Below are 21,818 nucleotides of genomic sequence, written 5' to 3'. Positions count from 1 at the left end.
TTGGAAAAAAAAAAAAAAAGTTGGAAAGTAGCCCATGGGATTGGGCACTGGAGTTCATCAGCTCTGCTGGAGACTATCAAAGCTACTTCAGAGTCTCATATTATTATCTTTAATGCTACTACAAAATTCACCGGAGCTGCTCATCAAAGTATATTGCAGTTTTGCAGTATTTGAGTGGCAGAGCTGGAAGTAATGAGATGAAGCTGTGCTATCTCTGATTCTCAGAACAAAGCAGAATTGGCAGTGCTTTGCAGTTGTCAGCTACCGTGTTTGGCTCAGTAGGCAGCTGTTTATTCTGAGCTCCTCGTTCTGTCATATCACTGAATGATGGGAAGGAAGGCTAAAAGGAAGCCTAAAGCGAAGTATTAAAAGTTTAGAGTAACATGTCAGTGTAAATAGTTTTGATAACACCTTTGGAAAAAAATGCCTAAATTATAAATCTAAATGAAGATTGTTCATGTTCTGAGATCCTATGTCTAGCTCATTAACATGAGGAGGGATAGCTCAGTGGTTTGAGCATTGGCCTGCTAAACCCAGGGTTGTGAGTTCAATCCTTGAGGGGGCCATTTAGGGATCTGGGACAAAAATCTGTCTGGGGATTGGTCCTGCTTTGAGCAGGGGGTTGGACTAGATGATCTTCTGAGGTCCCTTCCAACCCAGATATTCTATGATTCTAGGTAGCAGAGGGTCAGACATGGTATTTGAAACCCTGACAGCACAACCGAAGACTAAGCAGAGTTGTCGCCTTTAAAAAAAATAAAATATCCCTTACTTGCTGTTGCCAATTCTAAGGTGAAAGCGGCTCATTGGCAACAAATTTGTTAAATGTAAACAAACAAACAAACATTGTAACCTGCTGTGAACATCCCTTATATAGCAAGGCACAGGTGCAGCTAGTTTCATGGCCACAGACTGCCATGAATGTAATCAGTATTGCAGGCATGAAATTCACTGCTGGCCAACAAGATATGCATTTCTCTTGGAGTGGTGACTTGTGTTCGGCTGTGGGCAGCCCTGTCAAGAGTGCAGTAGGTGTGTGGATGGTGACCAGAATGGGTAACCAGGGAAGAGGTTTCAGGTGGAGTAGGGGGGGGAATGGAGCTTCCTCCCCAGGATTGTTCTTGCCATGAAAAAATTTAGCTGCATTAACCTTGGTTAAGACTTTAAGCCATTTTTGGAATCGTTTAAAACCAGCTAGAAATATATTTTTACTCTTATACAGTATCTATATTTTTGCTGTAAGTTTTAAAAAAAACAGTTTGATTTCATTTGAATTTTTTTAAAAACAAAAATCAAACCAATACAGTGGGCTACCATGGTAGATAATTATTAAAAAGCAAAATTAGCTGCTTCATACAGCTAATTTATTTACTTAAATTTCCGATTTTTCCTACTTCTGTAGAAATTGCTGTCAAATAGTATTCGATTTTAATGCACATTTCATGCACTTGGCTATCAAAGAGCTGATCCTATATGCTTAAATCATATCCTGTATGTCATGGATTCTCATACTTTTTCATAGTGTGGACTACTACTTAATAGAGAGATTCTTGTGGACCCATCTCCTCTACCATTCACAACTGCACAAACAACCCCACTTCCCTATTGTAGTCCTGTAACATTTGTGCTAACTACAGCAATTTCTTACATACTGAGGTAGTTTTGGGGAAGTATTTAATGTGTTTTTAGCTTGAATGCAATTTAGCAGCTGATAAAAAGTAGTAGAACCAGCACCAGGTGACCAGTGAGCTCTGTCTCAATAATAAGATCAAAATTTTCAGATAGAAGTGATTTTTTTTTCTTTTTAAATGTTTATGGAATTCATTTAAGAGAAAGCATTGGTGTTTTTAGTCTGCCTACCTAAAAGCTTAGCAGAACTGACTTTATACATTAGTTAATCAGTTTTAGAGATAAGGGCTTTATTTTGTCAAGTTACACTGAAGAAATTAGAAAACAAAGGTGAGCACTGTGTCTTAGGGTACATCTACACTGCAAACGAGGGGTGTGATTTCCCCCTTGTGTCCGATTATAAATAACAGTGTAGCTGCAGTAGCATGCATAGTGCAGCAGAGGCACGGCTGAGGCTCTGTGCTGGGTACTTATCCTCCAGGTTCAGGCAGGTTTGTAGTTTGTAGTGTCTTCACTACTGCTACATGTGCTACTGCGGCTATGCTGCCATTTATACTCGCGCTAGCTCAGTGAAAGCTAGTGCGAGTACGTGTACACAAGCAAAGGAGTCACATCTCCTAGTGTAGACATAGCCTATATTTGTGGAAGCAATAGTGAAGGAAGCAATGCTTTTAAGTTTGTAGTGTTGGGTTTTTAATTGAAAGTGAATATAGTGTTTTTCAAATGTGCCAGATGGACAGCATTGGAAACTGGTCTTCTAATTATCTATAAAACAGGTAGAAAAGGCAGTGGGAGAAGTTTCCTCACGCTCTCTCACTGTTCTTTCTCAGCCCTACGCTGGAGGGGAACCATCTAAAGTTGTGAGAAGGTAGTATGTTGTCCTTCCACATGCAATCCTTGGTGTCTCTTCTGAGAGTGAGTGCCAACTCACAGGTTAGCATTTTTAATAAAGACAACTCTCTACTGGCAGTGGACTGAGACCGCTGATTTTTCAAACAGGCCTGTGCACAGCTGTCAGAGGCAATTGCTTTAGTGACTTTATCTATAGTTATTCATCTCTCATTATGAATCTCCCACTAAACAACATATTTGGATGTGTGATTCATTTGTGCTGACCAGTCTTTTGATTTATCTCCTTATTTGGCATTTGCTAATACTGAACATATTCAAGAGACAGGTTTACAAAAACAACAAGGAGTCTGGTGACCCCTTAAAGACTAACAGATTTATTTGGACATAAGCTTTCGTGGGTAAAAACCTCACTTCTTCAGATGCATAGAGTGAAAGTTACAGATGCAGGCATTATATACTGACACATGGAGAGAAGGGAGTTACTTCACAAGTGGAGAACCAGTGTTGACAGGGCCAATTCAATCAGGGTGGATATAGTCCACTCCCAATAATAGATGAGGAAGTGTCAATGCCAGGAGAGGAAAAGCTGCTTCTGTAATGAGCCAGCCACTCCCAGTGCCTATTCAAACCCAGATTAATGGTGTTAAATTTGCAAATGAATTTTAGTTCTGCTGTTTCTCTTTGAAGTCTGTTTCTGAAGTTTTTTTGTTCAACGATAGTGACTTTTAAATCTGTAATAGAATGACCAGGGAGATTGAAGTGTTCACTTACTGGCTTTTGTATGTTACCATTCCTGATGTCCGATTTGTGTCCATTTATTCTTTTGCGGAGGGACTGTCCGGTTTGGCCAATGTACATGGCAGAGGGGCATTGCTGGCACATGATGGCATATATAACATTAGTAGATGTGCAGGTGAATAAGCCCTTGATGGTGTGGCTGATGTGGTTGGGTCCTCTGATAGTGTCGCCAGAGTAGATATGGGGACAGAGTAGGCAACAAGGTTTGCTACAGGGATTGGTTCCTGGGTTGGTGTTTCTGTGGTGTGTTGTGTAGTTGCTGGTGAGTATTTGCTTCAGGTTGGGGGGTTGTCTGTAAGCGAGGACTGGCCTGCCTCCCAAGGTCTGTGAGAGTGAGGGATCATTTTCCAGGATAGGTTGTAGATCGTGGATAATGCGCTGGAGAGGTTTTAGCTGGGGGCTGTATGTGATGGCCAGTGGTGTTCTGTTATTGTCCTTGTTGGGCCTGTCCTCTAGTAGGTGATTTCTGGGTACCTCTTATTCAAAGTACTTTCTGGAATGCATTTACATTTATAAAAAGCATTAATTAAAATTACATTTAATCATTCTTAGAAATAGTTGCTAATGAGATTAATTTAGATTAAAGCAAAACTGTTTTTTGACAAAAGATAGATCTGTCCAGTGACACAAAACATTGTTTGTTGCTCCTCACACAATTGGCAATACAAATATTGCAGTTAGAATATGGGTTTAGTTTAAAATAATGATGTTTTAATATTGTTTTGTAACTTTAAATTGTTTCTAAAGTCTCTAGAATCTTGCTGCAGGTAAAAGTTCCATTCAAAATCAATAGCAGATGTAAAATACTGATAACTTTATTTTTGGTTCCTGCTATACGGGAGACCCGAATTTGAGTCCTAAACCCAGTCTCTCTTTCAAGTAGATGAAGATTAGTAGGGGGAGTGAACTGGAAGTGAGGAGGAGGCATGCTTTCTTAAATGATCTAGTGTTTGGAACAGCATTAATGGTCTCCAGTGGGAGATTTGATCTACCTTCCTTGGCTCAAGAGTAGGTCATTGTATCGTGGGACTCAAAGGCGATGCTGAGGAAGAAAATGGGAGAGCAACCCAGAGTACCCCTTTTCTCCCTCACAAAAGCACTTTATATTTAATGATAAGCACACCTTCCAACTTAAAAGAAGGGCAGGGGAAACCTGCTTTGGCAAATTATTGTCCTTTCTGTAAATGGATGAACTCCTGAGACAAGTTGATACCATATGTGATGGTGTTAGCGCTGTATTATCGCCTAGGCCGACAAGGCCGAGGCATAGGCCAGCAAATTTGCAGTGGCGGCAGCATTTTTGTGATTGTGGCATCAGTGACGCCGCGATTCTACCAATCATAGCGCATATTGAAACCACCAATGATGGCGCGATGTCATTTAGTAAACATACTCGCGAGAATCCTAAACGTTAATAATATGACCGGAAGGAAGAAATTAAGCGGTTCTCAGTTAAAAAAAAAAAAAAAAGCTATAGAAAAGAAAGAAAGGGAAAATGAAATGATAGCAAAAATGCGCAAAATAGATTCCTGTGTTGTATCAGTTAGAGCCAACAGTGAGACAGAAAAAATAGTTGAAAGTAATAGTGAAGTAAAAAGTGAAAATATTGATGTTTAATAAGTTCATATGGGGCCGGGAGCGGCAATTATGTCAGGGCCTAGGGGCGGCAAAATCATTAATCCGCCACTGGATGGTGTGGGTGGATTATGTTTAATTGCAGCTGTAGATGATAAAGTAAACATAGAAGTTGAATGGCATTTATGTGAATGTTACTTCATTTACATGAATTTAAAAAACAGAAGATAGAGAAGTGGTTGGAGGAGGTGAGCTTTTTCTGCACCCTAGCAGAGGACTTCATTTAGTGAGTAATTGAAGAACTATATCTAGGATTTCAAGAAGAACATAATTATCCTCAAAGCTAAAATGTGTAGGCAGCAGGAAACTGTTTTTCTTCATCCTGGTAAGGCATACTTGTAATTTTGGGTCTAAATGTGGTATATTATGTCAGTAAGAGGAATTGCATATTTTGTAATTCCTGACATTACACATTGTTTTTTCACTCTGTAATACTCTAACCTGCCTAGATATTTCTAGGTGTCATGGTGGTATCTGAACGTTAACAATAGCTGACTACAAAAGGTTTTCAGAGTTTTGAAGATGCAGTGTCAAAAATTACTGATTTCCAAAGTTAGACATTTATCATGTATAGAACATTCAAGGACTTGGGATTGGGTGGGTAAATAGTGTATGTGATTGTGATCTCCCAATATGTTTTACATGTTGTGACAGACCCAGACCAGTGGGGTACAGGAGTCTGGTAGAGGGCAAATATATTGGTCACTGGATGAGTAGTTTTCTGTTCCCTGAGTGACCAGAGCAGGGGCTGCACTAGAGTAATCAGGAACCTGCTAGAACCAGTTGAGGCAGGCAGGCTAATTAGGACACCTGGAACCAATTAAGAAGAAGCTTCTAGAATCAATTAAGGCAGGCTAATCAGGGCACCTGGGTTTTAAAAAGGAGCTCACTTCAATTTGTGGGGCGAGTGTGAGGAGCTGGGAGCAAGAGGCGCAAGGAGCTGAGAGTGAGAGGGTGTGTTGCTGGAGGACTGAGGAGCACAAGCGTTATCAGACACCAGGAGGAAGGTCCTGTGGTGAGAATAAGGAAGGTGTTTGAGGGAGGCCATGGGGAAGTAGCCCAGGGAGTTGTAGCTGTCATGCAGCTGTTACAGGAGGCACTATAGACAGCTGCAGTCCATAGGGCCCTGGGCTGGAACCCGGAGTAGAGGGCGGGCTCGGGTTCCCCCCAAACCTCCCAATTGACCTGGACTGTGGGTTCTCCCAGAGGGGAAGGTCTCTGGGCTGTTCCCCAACCCACATGATGAATCTCTGAGACAAGAAAATCCGCCAATAAGCGCAGGACCCACCAAGATAGAGGAGGAACTTTGTCACAATGTAGAAACAGCTAATTGCACAGGAAGGGGAGCTCTGCTAATATTTGCTACCATGGTAGATCTTTGAACATAAATGCTTTCTCTTTTTTGTATAATCTGTTCGTGCTGATGAAAAGGCCTTCTTCCAACACATAGATCCAAGAGATATAATTACAATCCATGAATAACGAGAAACAACATTCCTTTGGGTCTCCAAAAACAGAATAGGCAATCCTCTTGTGAGTTTAAATCAAATCAAATCACTGATCTATGGTATTGTTTTTTGGTTTGGGTTGGGATTTTTTTTGACTACAGATAAGATATTTTGTTAATTTTGACATTTGCCAGGAAGAATCCAGGATTTTTCTACATGCATGAGTGGTGGCTGACTTTTATCATTTGCAGTGCTTACCTGAGAGAAGAATCCATTCCTTTGATTCTATGTCAGTTGAAATGCCAATCTTTCCATGATGAAGTTAATATACACTGACAAATCAATAGCTGGTGAATAATGTTGGTTAATTACAGAGATGGAAGTGGGTGGGAAAAGGACAGAATACCACATGTTAGATAGCAGAAATATAGGAGATTTGTTGCTAAGTGGTGTATAGCAACTCATTCTACACGTACAAGGCATGATAAAGCAGACGTCCTCCCTGAGAGGAGAGGGATTCACACTCCCACGGGAAAGATGTGCAAAAGTGAAATTGTTCCTTAGATGCTGTGGATGACGAAAATATGCAAATAACACCAGAACAAACAGGTATAGGAAACACCAACATACAGTTTTCATGTAAATTAATTTGAGGAATATCTGTCTAGCTAAATGTGTCGTTAATCCACCCATCAACCAGTTGTACCTAGGTACCTATTGGTCAAGTCCTTTGTGACTGCAGCTTCCATTAAGAAGCTCAAGTATTTCAGAAGAAATGTAATTTCATGAGAAATGTTCCTTAAAATGATCTAAAAAACCCTTGTTCGTATGTCATAACCATGCTCATGTAGAATACACGAGAAGTAGGAACGAAGGGCTCTTATCTTAGTTTGGAGAGATTTGCGTGTGTAACTGCCTGAACATAGAGAGGCGATTGTATATGTGTAGTAAGTCTTCTGTGCATTTCAGAGACATAACAAGTAATATTTCAGTGCTGCTCTGATTTAATGTTTATGAGGTTTTTTTAGTGGTCGTAAGGTGATCTTTAAGACTTGATAGCACCTTGTGTGAAGGCTTTGCAGTAACCTGTTACATGTCATATGCCAGGGCATCTGAGTTCAAAGCTCAGTTATTAGTTTCCAGGCTGGCAGAATTTGGAAAAGTTCCATGCCCCCCCCCAATCCACTGCGTAACTCTAAGGTTTTATTTCTTGATATGACTTTTCTGTGAAGGAGAAAATCCACAAAGAAGCCAGCAGGTATCTAAGATCCAGAAAGGCCAGTGGATTTGGAAAAAGACCTGATGGCTCATCATTTTCTCAGTTGCAGAAATTGTGTGATTCCAAAAATAATGAGGCTTCCAACATTTTAATGAGCGTTTCTTACACTGTCATTTTTTGCAGAAGGCAAGTTTAAAAAAAAACAACAAAAAAAAAACCAATATTCCATTCTTACAACCAAGACAGATATTGTTACAATATTAAAATTTAAATGTGTGTAAATACACACACACAAACACATTTACGTCAGTCACCACACACACACACACACAAATTAAATGAAGATAGCAGTAGTTTCATTAATTAGGACACTTTAATCTGTAGTTTGTGCTTGTGACAAAAGACCCTCATTTTCCTATGGACAATATTCAAAAATAAAATGAAGCAGTAAATTTTGTTTTGATGGATTCTCTGAGCTAAGGTAATAAAGGTGAGCAGGATACTATGCGTGACTTCAGATTTGATGAAGTGTTGATATGAGCATTACAAACTAGAGAGAAAATCTTCATCCTAGTTCTATATTACATTAAGAGAAACAAAAAAATCAATGCCTGAAATGTATGTTAGAACAGAAAGCATATCCAACACTGTGTACATACAGCACAGTAGTTCTTAGCAAAGTTGTCAAATGGCTATATTTGGATGGAAAATCAATAACTTTTTTCTGCACCTCCACATCAATGTGTTGTAATGAGTTTTTTCCCACTGTTGTGGCAGCTTCATTATTTAAATGGGAACACCTAGCATATGACAGCAAAGTAGCTATTCTCTGATAACTCAATTATCTCGATTCTTCCTAGTCTGATAATGTTTTCTGGTAAATTATCATTCATACATGTATAATGCAAACTAAAGGCCCCTTATTTGTCAGCCTTTAGTAATCCTGTTGATAATTAAATATAAATTTGACTAAAATGTATTCTTCCACCTTCAAGTCTTGTCATAAAAATATTTAGAGTATAAACCTTCAATACTCAGCAGGGCATTATATATACATATATTTTACTGTTAGTAGCAAGCGTTTTGTTCTATATTTGTGCAATTTTCACTTATGTTTTTATACAGCACTACTAAATTAAACTTCTGATTGCTCATTACTGTCAGGAATGACTGACTTTAGGGCAGCATGACAAAAACGACTGAACGTTGACATTTTAGTTTTCTGTTCAACATACAACCGTAATTTGTCTCTAAAAGTTTCACCTAGAAAACTGTAAATCAGAGGGTTCAAACAACTGTTAGAAAAGGCTGCTAGGTTTACAATATGTCCTGTTAGGGGATAATCATGCCGAAAAGATTGGTTGCCTGAAGAGAGAGTCTTTCCTTTCTCTTGAAGAAGCTGAACGCTAATGAAGACATTTTCAGGTAGCCAGCAGATAAAGAAAACCAGGACGACTACAAAAATCATTCGAAGAGCCTTTTGGCGCCGTAGTCGAAGACTCCTGTGTTTGTGTGCTTTTATAAGAACTCGAACAATTAATGAGTAGCAAAGACCGATGATCACAAAGGGAATTATAAACCCCAAGGTTATTTCTAACCACTGGATTTCTTCTACATCTGCAAAACAAAAGTAGACCTCTCCAGTGTGCTGCAAATGTACAGCTGTAAATGGCACTAGTGCTGCAGAGATAGATGCCATCCATATGAGGCCACAGCTTAATCTAGCATGCTGCATAGTCCGAAATATGTTGGACCTCATTACTTTTGCAAGTGCTATGTATCTGTCAAAACTCATCCATGTCAAAAAGAAAATGCTGCTATACATGTTGATCTGAAGGAACAGAGACATGAAAGTGCAAATTATAGTGATATCATAATACTTTTCATCAAGATTAAAAACCTCAATGAGGGAGTCAGCAACTAAAATCAAATCAGCTACTGCAAGATTTATGAAGTACAGGTCAGGAATAGTCATCTTTTCCCGAAAACTTATGTTCACAACTAAAATCAGAATATTTCCCACAAAGCCAATAGGGAAAAGGAAAATAGTGTAAAGGCATGATAAGAAAAGCCCAATAATGTATTGTTGGTGTTCTTCAGATTTATCAGCCAAGATAGAAGACATGCTTTCATTACATAAATGTGATCCATTTAGTTCAAAAGATGTGCTGTTACAAATAAATGGTGACACTGCTCCTGTGTAAGATTCCATGGTTAGGATCTCCGCTGGAAAGATTACATCGGTATTCACGCTTTGACTTTCAGTGCCAAAATGGTTAAATTGTTGGGATTTAAGAGGTTACAGCAAGCATTTTAAGGATTTGGAAAGAGGTTTACTTTTTTTGTATAAAATGTTTAATCTGTTTGGAAATGGAATGGAAGCCAAACCAATTAGGCTTGAAATTGGCTGAAATTTATCAGTTACAGAAAAGTAAACTGTTTCAGAAATTTGCTATTTGTAAGATGCCATGCACAAAGCAAATGAGAAAATTAATGTTTCAGATCGTGCAGGACCTTTCTGAACTTTATGGTCATTGAATTGCACATACACAAATGTTTCTTCACAAATGTTCCTTCTTGCAGATTGGAAAATGGTAGAATTTTAGGTTCGTTGATTCCTTTTAACAATTACTGAATATCCTTGGACCTGCAATTAGTAAATGAAAAATTATTAAACTCATGCCTAAATGATTTATTTTAACTTTTCTAAAGCTCGGGCATTCTATGGTATATGGATCGTGGGTTTACACTTACGTACACAAGTGATTGTGTGTTTAGGAACATGATGCTTGAATACGTATAAACAAATGTTCAGCAAAAAAAGCATTTAATGTACATGAGAGAGAGAGATTATTAGGAGCAACCTGATTAAACATTGTGTGCTAATCAGGAACTCTTAACATTGATAAATATGAGAGGGGGATAAATCAGTGAAGTTGACCCATCAATCTCTGGAGTAGAAGAGAGGAACTTTCCTATGTATCATATTCTTTGTTTTCCTAGTCAAATAGCAAGCTTATTAAGTAGCATAGGCTTTGGCTGCAAAAATGTTAGAAAAAATCTAAACAGATGAAATGCCCTTGGTACCTTCTGCTTGCAGAGAAAGAGACAGAAGGAAAAGACATCTTTTAAAAACTAACAGATAATGTGAATTTGTATTAATTTACACCATCTTCATGTTTAACCTTATTTTCTTTGCAATAAATTATACTGCATTAATTTCCATAATGGGAATGGCGTTGAAAACAACACACCAAGGTGAAAAATAAGAACTTTATAAACGTAAATTTATGTAAACTTGAAATCTTGGCAAAAGTTTCCAAGTTTAAAAAAAAAAAAAAAAAGAGGCAAGAAACTGGTAAATTTTAAATAGTTTTATAGTTGATTTTATATAATTTTGTTTTAAAAATAATAAACCTGTTAGTAATAAGATGAATACATTCTATTCTGTACTATAAGAGTGAAAATGTATATCTGTAGAACACATGCAAAGATATGCTTGGATAAATACATGAATTAATAGATGCTTTATCTTTTTATTATTTTAAAATCTTAGTGATTTAAAATACTGGTGGTGCACATTCCCAGGAGAGAAAAAGATCAGGCTATTAGAACTGGACAGAATTAAAATATCTTCTATGAAATTTATTTTTTGGCTTAATAACTTAAAAATCATTCCAGCTATTGCTAGTAATTAGCAGGATATATTTTGAGGCATTATTGCAATGCAAGTCTTTGTTCATACAAAAGCATTTTTATGAAATTTTGCTTATCAGAGGTCATTTTGATTTTTCAATTAGAGATCTAAACATGCCATGTATATTTGAATTGTTGCCTTTTTCTGAAATATTCGTAATAGAAACAATTTTTGTTCTTGAATGAGATGATAAACTGCTTCAGATGCAATGAAGGGGAAATTAATATTTTAAAAAATTAATGTTTTAGAAAGGTAGATCTGTAAAGATAATCTAACTATGCATAAAAGTCCACCAAAAACCAAACCAATACCCTCAACGATTAGATTGTTTGTAGCTATGTAAAGTGTTAGAATTTACCTTTTAATTCCTGTGTTTCCATCCATAGTCATTTGTTCGGATCTGATTTTCTTCCAAACACCATAAGGCTGGTTTATATTCAGATACACTGTTAGTGGATATGTTAATTTCAGCTATACCAGCAGTCAAAACTTTTAATGTTATTTAGGTGATACCAAGCTGCACTGAATGTCACCTGCTGAACAATTCAGTAACAAAAAATCCATATAAAATCATATTCTGTTAAACATCCTAAATAAATGACTGTCATTGTTTTGCAGCTAATGCAGATCTTCCTGCAGATCCTTGGTAATAAAACATGGCTTTATAGATTCCCAGGGTCGTTCTAATTTGTGTTCATTTGAAGTGTGGTGTTGAACAGGCTTCCTTTTAAGGCTAGAATTAACCCCATTTCTGCTGGTTCCTTTTCTTTACCAGAACTAGACATTAATCTTTTCCCTCATATCTATCAACTATCTTTACGATGCTTAGTATAGCTTTCATTTCACCCTTCCTTTGTTTTTGAGGGAGGATAAAATTGTAGATTCAAATGAGCACCAGTTCAAAGATTAATTTTGAGTAGCAACTAAACATATTTTACTGTGCATCTATAGCAATAGTTCAGTTTATCTAAGAGTTTAAAAGACTTTCACAGTCCAAAGAGAAATATTAGAACTTTAGAAAAATAGTAGTTTAGTTAATGAATGATCTGAAAACTTGACTAAAATTTTCCTATCCTCTTTGAGAGTCCTATTTCTCTGTTAATCCCTTGCATTTCATGTATCCTCAACTTGACTCTGCTTAGTTGTTCTGCTCAAAACCACCTGTATGAAATAAGCTTAATGATGCAGTTGATTTGGAGAATCAGTCTTGCTTCCAAACCCCACTATGGCAGGTGAAGTTTTGCATTTCATCTCCAGGGGCAGAGAACTAGCTGACAATTGCACAAACACCACCTGCTGGTTGTCAGAATTGTTCTGTCATAACTGGAAAAAGTCTTAGAACATTCTAAAACGAGATGCATGTTTTAAACCCTTATTTCTCATTTGAAAGAACAAAACTAAAGTTCATATGCACAATGTTCAGAGCTTTTTGTTTTATTTCTGTTTTTATATTTATGGTCTGACTTTTACTGTAAAATGCCACTCGCTGCTCAACTTCTATACAGTATTCTATCGCTACTCTCCTAAGGTAGGCTGCAGAAGGTCTTGTTAAGCATGTATCCTCATGTTCAGGATTTTCAAAGGGATTTCAAATTACAGGTTCAACTTGGGATAGAAGTAGTCAGCCTGTTGCCTTTTTTACATGTTTACAAAACATCGTTAAAATTCCCTGAGTTGTTTTGGTGTCTTTTTTTTATTTTATTTTAAGTAACAGAGGAAAGAGATTCGTTTTCTTGTGTAAACCTTGAGTAAAAGGGCTTTGCACAGAGAAGATAAGTGGATGATGGGCATTTCTTAGCCCCGTTGCAGCAAAAATGCTGCCTCCCTGTGATGTGATCAGTTATAGAGGGGACAGCGTCACCAAAATAAAGGTTCTATTTAAGATGCTTGTTTTCCAAGTTCCAAACATCAGTTGGCTTTATATTAAAATACATAATCTTGTACAAAGTACTAATTCTTTTGGCGTTTTGGATAAAACAAACTTTTTTTTTTTAAATAGCCAAGATATTTTCTTTGAAACTCGCCATTAAGTAGCTTTTTTTCATAAAGCAGAAAAAAGTCAAACACAGCATTATTTTATTATAGTTTTATGAATTCTATATTCATTACACATTTCTTTTGTAGTCTGAAGGGGTCATAGTTTACTGAAGTTTCTCTGAACTTTTCTTAAAAAAAAAAAAAAGATTGAAAACATATTCATATCATATTCAAAAACGTAGATTTGTTTGTCCAGCTATAACATCAATGTTATTGATTAATCCAGTGGCATCTTATCAATGTTATTGATTAATCCAGTGGCATCTTCAGCCTTGTCATTGTAAAAAGGGATATAAAATGGTTCAAACAAATTTTAGTGGCTGTTGAACATTGTACACCTTCTATCTCCCTAGCTTTGCTGATATTCCAGACACATTTAATAGTAAAGGGTATCTTAACAACCCATATTAAATGACAGTCATGCTATTATTGGAGTTTATGGTACCTCCTGACGTACGTCATCAACTTTAGTGTTGCTAAGAATGCACTTGATAATTACTGGTATTCTGTCTAGGGATATGTGAGACTGAGAAGAGAAGTAGTTACTTAATTGTGATTTTTTTTTTTTTACAAGAGGCTTATTTGTGACTATATAACAATTGAGTGTTTTGATTTTTCAGTCAAGTATGTAATGGCATTTAAGAATTTTATTTATTTTTAACGTACAGGATTCAATGACTGCAATTCCTATGTGCTCTCATGTATTAGTAATAGTTTTACAGATTAAATATGTAAGAGTAGCCATCACTCCCACATAATTTGGCAACAGCAGCCTCACCCCTGTATCCCCGCAATTATGGTGTAGAAAGAGTGGGGCTTGTAATTGAGTAGGAGCCTAAGTGAGAGCAGGGCAAGGAGGAATCCAAGCAGTGCAGCCCACCTTCCATGCTACCAGCAAAGCAGTCTCCCCTGCTGGCTGCAGATTGCGGAGGAGCCTGCTAGAGCTTCTCAGGGGTGTATGAGGTGAAGGCTGCTAGAATCTGCCAAGAGAAGTATGAGGGCTGGTCTTCACTATGGGAAGATTGATGCTGCTGCAATGGATGCAATGGGGGTTGATGTAGCGGGTCTAGTGAAGACCCGCTAAATTGATGGCAGAGCACTTTCTGGTCAACCCTGGTACCCAAGCTCCCTGAGAAGATTAAGGTAAGTTGACAGGAGAGCATCTCCCGTCGACACAACACAAGGAAGACACTGGGGTAAGTCGACCTAAGCTATGTCAACTCCAGCTACATTATTCACATAGCTGGAGTAGCATAACTTAGATCAACTTACCACCATAGTGAAGACAAGCCCTGAGACAGCACTGGGAGGTGCACAGTAGTTGAGCCTTGGAGGACAGGACTGGGATAGGTGCTGGAGCATTCCCAGATGGTAAGGGAAGCTGTACCCAGTGGAAAGAGGAGAAAAATTGAGGGGGAGAGATGATTGCTCTCTATAAATATATCAGAGGGATAAATACCAGGGAGGGAGAGGAACTATTTAAGCTCAGTGTGGACACAAGAACAAATGGATATAAGCTGGCCATCAGGAAGTTTAGACTTGAAATTAGATGAAGGTTTGTAATCATCAGAGGAGTGAAGTTCTGGAACAGCCTTCCAAGGGGAGCAGTGGGGGCAAAAGACATAGCTGGCTTAAAGACTAAGCTTGACAAGTTTATGGAGGGGCTGGTATGATGGGATAGCCTAATTTTTGGCAATTAATTGATCTTTGACTATTAGCGGTAAATACGCCCAATGGCCTGTGATGGGATGTTAGATGGGGTGGGATCTTCGTTACTACAGAGAATTCTTTCCTGCGTGTCTGGCTGGTAAGTCTTGCCCACATGCTCAGAGTTTAGCCGATCGCCATATTTGGGGTCGGGAAGGAATTTTCCTCCAGGGCAGATTGGCAGAGGCCCTGGGTTTTTTCGCCTTCCTCTGCAGCGTGGGGCACGGGTCACACCTTGAAGTCTTTAAACCATGATTCGGTAGCTCAGACATAGGTTGGGGGTTTATTACAGGAGTGGGTGGGTGAGATTCTGTGGCCTGCATTGTGCAGGAGGTCAGACTAGACAATCATAATGGTCCCTTCTGACCTTAAAGTCTATGAGTCTGAGTCTAAAACTGTGAAATAAATATAAAAGTAATGCATATACAGAAAAATTGGCATTGGTAATAGTGTTCTATAACTTTGCTGAAATTAACAAAGTGTAAATCTGTAGAAAATATAAAGTAGGATGTTTATCTTTCTGATATAATTGAAATGTATAAGCAGAGTACGTAGTTTATTTTTGGATGTAGATTGTTCTCTTCTTCCCCAAATTCTCTCTCTCTCTCCCTCCCCCCCCCCATCTTTTTCCTGACAAACACTACTTTTACCTTCTTTTTAAAAAAAAAACCCGTAGGTGACATCCTTTCCCTTTGGACCCACTCCCCACCCTTTCCCCAACCCCAGGCAGTCTCTGGTGATTTCCCCCTGTTACTAACCATGATTGTGATCTGAGTTGAAGTGGGTAGCTGTTTTCCATGCCTCTTGGAAGTATTGAAAGCCTCTAATAGTGTGTATTTTATGGACCAGCTTTTTCCAGAATTATTGGCAAGCGAATGCATTTCTCTTATTAGCAATTTTAAAAAATTGAATCTGTTCTCAAATGGAGACCATCTGGATCACTGGTAAATTATCTTTGTAAAAACTTCATTTTTGTTCAATTGTGTTACAAAAAACTGGGTTTAGTATCCCAGATTTTAAAACTTCAAGAAAAAAAGACACAAAACATTAAAACTCTGTAATCATCCATCTTTCACATTGCAATCAGTATAAAAATAGAATAAGAAATTAAAAAACTAAACCAATCCACTGTGCAAAGAAACAACAGTGCTTTCTGGAAATCCCAGTTGAGCCTGGCAGCCTTTGCTGGATACATCAGTCTCATTTCTCAGACATGTCCCAGGTATAAAACTCACCAATACCATTGGCATTAATTGGCCCCATCATTGGCCAATCAGTGCCTAAAACTAAGGAATTAAGGCTAAAACCTATCCTTTCACCCCAAGAAGTGATGGTTGCAGGTCAGGTTTAGTTTTATTGGTGGGACATTGTGGGGAAATCTTTGTTGTTAGTGTCTGAGGTGTATATGACTGTGACTATATAGAGGGCTTCAGGGCTCATCCTTGCTACCTTGTTAGCTTGTGGTGTAACTCAAGTTTTGCCTCCAACACAACTCATGCCCAGATTTAAAAATCTCTAAACTAAATTAAGTGGTACTTTTGATCTAGCTATTCCATCAATTGGTGTGGTCTGAAGTTCCAGTGCTGCTGACTTTAGCAATGCAATAGTGGATGCAGCATCTTGAATCAGTCAACTGTTAATCCAATCACTTTGTGCTTTGGTCCAGTGGTGTTTTGCATGTGATCACTCTCACTTGAGCTAGGCTAGTTTGAGTTGAGTAACTCACATGTACTAATCTGAGCTAAATGTTGCAGTGAAGGCAAGTCCTTAGTCTCTAGAGCTGCCATTCCAATGTATTTCATTAGCACTAAAATTCACACCCAACTTCCCCAGCAATCAGCAGCTTAGATCTCTTGCATTACAATGAAAGACACAGGCTTTTTCCAGAGCAAACTGGGTCCCTAGGAGCATATGTACACATTTCACATAATATTCACCCTTGGCTTTTTTTTAACTAATGCCATTGGTTAATTTATGGTGATATGGCCAGAAATAAATGTGGACTATTTCTCAGCAAATTAGGTGAGCCTGGCAGGAGAAAGGGTGGTTAACAGAGCTATTGCTGGTAAGGGAAGGAAAGTGCACACTAGTCTTTTGGTAAATAGCCTTTACCCCACACCTGTTAGTGATAACTTTAAAAACCATAACCATATAAACCTTAGCCGAAGTTTCTTCACCCCCCCGGCCGAAGTTTCTTCACCCCCCCGGCCGAATTTTCTTCACCCCCCTGGGCTGTTCCTTCTGTCCTAGTTCCTTCTTGCCCAAAGAGACACTCCCACCCTCTTATATCCAGTTTGGAACTAAATGGACCTTCCTGCTATCATGTCCCAGCAGTGATTACCCTGAATCTTAAGGAAAGCTTTGAGCACCTGATCCTAGGATGACATCTATATTCCAATAAGGGGTTTTAGTCCATCACCCTATTACATACCTTCCAGCCCCTCCCTGGTATGCTCACCTTCATTTTCTCCTGTTCAACCCATGCAGGACCCAATTCCCAGTCTCATGTTGCTGCCACTAAACCTAGTCACCTCACTGCCTATGGTGTTTTCCTTGTCATGACCATTATCAAGGACCCAGGACATGCCCTGGATTCCAGGGAAATGCTTTAGTCTCCCCACCTGACAAGAAGGCCATGGTGATGAGGGGGACAGAGTCCATTCATATGACTCTCAAATAGGGAAACAAAAGTCTGGGCTCTGTCCAGGAATCCCATGCTGACACAAGTGATCTAATAGGTTCTGCTGCCTGTAGTATCTCATTCTTGACTAAGATCTCCTAACTTATGTTTGGTCACTCCCAAATCTCTTGGGTCTTGTACTGTCCCCCTTCTAGTTGTATTGGCACTCTGTTCCTGTCAGAAGGCCGGTCCTTATGGCTTTAGTGAGACCACATAGGTCCATGTAGTCATGCTCCAGAAACAGCAGGACTTTTTATATGTGTAAGTTGGCCACCCTGGAAATGTAGGTCAAATGTGTTGGATTTTTACTGGATTCTGGGCAAGCATCTTTTTTGGTTGCTCCCTTGTTCTTCTATGTGGCAGTTCTACTGTCTGTCCAGCTGGATGTCCTCCTTTATTTTAGGACATGGCTGTGATTATCTCTAGTGCCAGTTAGTCCTCTTTGTGTGCCTGTACCAGGGTGCACTGACACCAGCTGTCCAAACAAGCCTTCACCCTCTCAGGCAGACTTTCCAGCACTGCTCCACTGTTACAAAATCCATCTGTTCCCTTACCATCTGGGTATTATGCCTGAGCCAATGAGTTCCCAAGCCATCAAATATTGAGCAAAGGTATGTGGCTGCACCCCTGACAGAAAGAGCTCACTTCAAAATCTCTGCTGGTAAGTCTCCTATGAGATCTCCCAGTCAGTCCAAAATAAGTCCCGATAGCCTTGTAACCTATGGCCACATGCTTGTCCAAAGCCTCGTATGAAGCTTGCACTGCCGTGTTAAAAAAAGGGGAGCGGAGGAGGGGAGATTAAATGTATAGTTCCTGACTCCTTGTCCCACTGAACTGCAGTAACTAACCACTCAGAAGAAACCAGGTAAGCCTCATTTGCATTTGAAACTGGTAGTTACTGGACTTCAGCCTGTGCTGATGCTGCAAGGGGACTTTCTGAACTGGCTCATGGTGTAGTTGCTGTTCTACCATTCATATAGAATTTCTTCCATTTTTCCTCTTTGTGCAGTGGGTCTTAGGGAATCCCACCTCTAGTACCAAATGTTAGTCCCTACCCTGTCCTCAGCAGAGTACACAGAAACCGCATTAGAATCCAAACTCTCCCCTTCTTGGGGTCTACCTTTATTTATAATTGTTTTTGGGGTTTTTTTTGTTTTTTTGTTTTTTTTTAAAACTCATCCTAAGATTCCCTCTTCCTAGAGGCTTCACCTCCAGGGCCTTCATTACCCTAGGTTTTTATTTCCCTCTTGCTCAAAGAGACACTCTCACCTCCTTTATAATCTGGATTGAGCTAAATGGATCCATCTTCCCACAAAACTCATCACTAATTATCCTCAGTCTTAATGCTGAGTTTATAGCACCTTGAGCATTTCTGTGCTTGTGCATTGAAGTCATCAACAAAAAATCCTGCATTCTTATACACGGGCTTAATTTGCCATCCTGTTTCTCTGTCCTAGTTCTGTGACTCATGAGGGTCCTGAAGTCTTCCCTTCGGTCCAGAGTTGCCTTGTATTTGAGACATTTTAACTTGTCCACTTCTCCAAAGGCTATCGTGGATAAATAGACAATCTTGGAGCTCTACTCCTCTCTCTCAAAAGACTACTATGTCCACAAGGGGAATGAAGGCAAAAAATCCCCTGATGGGCTCCAAGAGGGAGGATGGATGGAGGGGAGAGAATGTTCTCAGGTTAGCACTGTGTTTGTTTTTTTTTTAAATTATGGAATAATCTACAATATATCACAGTTCTGCCAATATCACAATTTCAAGACTTTTTTCACTCTTGGGGCATATTTTACTGCCATGGCCCTTCGAATTAGCCATTATTTGTATAATACATAACTATTGTCCATCTCTAGTACACTAAATTCCAGTTGCATGGAAATACAGTTGTGAAAACAGAATGTCATTCCCTCCTGATTTTGTCTTTGGTAAAGATGCTTTTGCTGTGCTTTTGTTTATTTCCGTGCTTGTGCATCGAAGTCCTCAAGAAAGCATGCTGTTCTGGCATCAGTATGTGTTAGACTTTTTGTTTTGGTTTAGAGAAATTCCAACATAAACCATTTCATTTTAAAAACCTTGATGGTAGGTCCCAAACAACATTTTTCTTCAGATATTTGTAAGGTAGGTCTAGTCTTGGGCCAAAACCAATGGACAGTTCTTGATAAAACAAGTGAAAATGTTTCAATACTTTGCATGGGGAGGGAAATCAGTGAGACCCATTTTCACCATGTATATCTGTTACTGGTATTTCAGGACGATTGTTGGTAGTATCTTTTCTGCAAACTTTTCTGAGATTCATTAGGATTTTCAGTATTCCAGCCTGGCATGGTTTATGAAGACAAAGTATGAATATCAAACTAATGCAGTTCTCACTAAACAACACTATCTCTGCAATATTCATCATTAGCTCGTTCTTGGGGGTTCCAATGCTTTTGTGTATCTTTAATGTAGTCCTGGAGAGAATCATAGTGTTGTAAAACAGACGGCATACAAACATTGTTATGGTTATAGTCAGCACAGCCAGATAAGCTTGAATATTCTCTCTCTGGGTTGGAGCTTCTGGTTGTGCTTCTTTAACAAAAAATAGAATAAAACAGAGTATCTGGAAAAACAATGGAATTCCAAACCCAAAGCTGAATTTAATAATCTCATATTCAGGCCATGCGAATAATGGATCTAACTGGCAGGCTGTTTCTTTGTGGTAGTTATCTGTGCCTAGCAAAGCCACCACTACCAGTGATATGCAGAAGGCACATGTTAGTACAAATCCAACACATAACATTGGACTTTGAGTTGCTTTGGTCATCAAAACTGTCCTTGGTGGGAATCTCCTGAATAAAAAAGCAAGAAGCATCAAAATCAGAAGATACTGAGAATTGAAATAACTCACGTTGAAAAAAAACGACAGAGCTCCACACTCTAACTGGGTTGCCATTAAATAGTCAGGTCTAGTTATGACAGTAAATGAAAAAAATATCATTACAATATTGCTGATGGTGAAATAAAAAAGAAATATGTCTAATTTTTCCAAGCCACTATCCCGCAAATAGTTCTTTATGAAGACGGTCAGGATAAATATGCCAGCTATTAAACCTGTTGGTACAAAGAAGGCAATGTAACAGTGCATAAATCTTGATATGACATTTTGAGAAACTATGAGGTCTTCTATTCTGATAGATGGGTCGAAGCTATGGCTTGGATATCTTATCCATGTCATGTTGTGAGAAATCATCCTTCTGTGTAAAGCTATTTCCTCTTTTATGAAGATTGAAACCGCAACCTAAAATGAAAGTAAAACACATCTTTAAAAATAGTTTAAATGGTCCCTCATTCACATGTTTTTAGATTTATAGCCAGAAATTCCCGAGCTCTTGTTCTTCAAACCTATTTTTTCAATATAAGGTAGTCATCTTTTTATATTTTATAAACATTACCAATTTTCATGTTAGTAATTTCCAGGTAGCTTATGTAGTTTAATATTTGTAGCAAAACAAATCCTCACTGCTCTATTCTTATCTATGCTCTCCTGTCCCCTTTACTTTCCCTCCTCCCTGTTAGTCTTTGCAGATATGAAACTACTGTAGTTCTGCTTTGCAGAGGATGGGAAGGATTCAGTGAGCCTACACCCCTGTATGCCTTAGAGCAGGGATCTGTACGGTGCTAGAGAAGGTGTTAGATTTGTTGCTGTGTGGTGGCAATCTTCCTCACCATCTTGCCAAAAGGTGATGCATACCATATGCAAGGCAACTGCAGCCTGTAGGCTAGATGTGTAGTCACAAATGGCTTCATTACAGTGCTGTGGTCAACATGAGGTTTCCATGTCTCTTGGCCCCTGCTGACCGCCTTGGAGCACAGTCTGTTGTACTCAGGCTGTGTGCTGGGAGATGCAAAGATACACAAAACATGGAGGAAAAAACTATATAATTTGCTTTGTTTTTATGTTTTAGATTTCTTCTGTAAAGATTAGCTTTTTTCGTGATTGCAGTCCATGCTGAGGAGGCCATTCAAAATTAAGGGGAATTGCTGTTTGAGAACTACTCAGAAAGAAATGTATTTTCATACCTCTGCTCTCCACTCACCCTGCATCCCTTGCACCCCCCCTACCCCTGCAACCT

The 21,818-nt window shown here is 38.8% G+C and overlaps 3 protein-coding genes across 5 annotated transcripts in view; 1 reads left to right on the top strand and 2 right to left on the bottom strand.

The window, feature by feature from the left end:
* The window catches only part of C10H7orf50 (chromosome 10 C7orf50 homolog), a 192,038-nt gene that overhangs the window by 24,994 nt on the left and 145,226 nt on the right, over positions 1 to 21,818 (top strand). The window lies entirely within an intron of this gene.
* GPER1 (G protein-coupled estrogen receptor 1) lies at positions 7,706 to 13,037 on the bottom strand. Its single transcript, XM_054041232.1, has 2 exons — positions 11,637 to 13,037; positions 7,706 to 10,228 (listed from the first exon to the last, which is right to left on the bottom strand). The coding sequence occupies exon 2, from the start codon at positions 9,791 to 9,793 to the stop codon at positions 8,717 to 8,719; it is 1,077 nt and encodes a 358-aa protein (XP_053897207.1). The 5' UTR covers positions 9,794 to 10,228; positions 11,637 to 13,037; the 3' UTR covers positions 7,706 to 8,716.
* The window catches only part of LOC128844006 (uncharacterized), a 31,723-nt gene continuing 28,941 nt past the window's right edge, over positions 19,037 to 21,818 (bottom strand). For all 3 annotated transcript variants that reach the window (XM_054041234.1, XM_054041233.1, XM_054041235.1), the window contains one exon: positions 19,037 to 20,983. In XM_054041234.1, the coding sequence (XP_053897209.1) occupies positions 19,910 to 20,935 (1,026 nt within the window). In that variant the 5' untranslated portion in view covers positions 20,936 to 20,983 and the 3' untranslated portion in view covers positions 19,037 to 19,909. The remainder of the gene's footprint in view (positions 20,984 to 21,818) is intronic.

The sequence above is a fragment of the Malaclemys terrapin genome, chromosome 10, assembly GCF_027887155.1.
Source record: "Malaclemys terrapin pileata isolate rMalTer1 chromosome 10, rMalTer1.hap1, whole genome shotgun sequence".
NCBI classification, from domain to species: Eukaryota; Metazoa; Chordata; order Testudines; family Emydidae; genus Malaclemys; species Malaclemys terrapin.
This window is presented reverse-complemented; position numbering and strand designations above follow the sequence as displayed.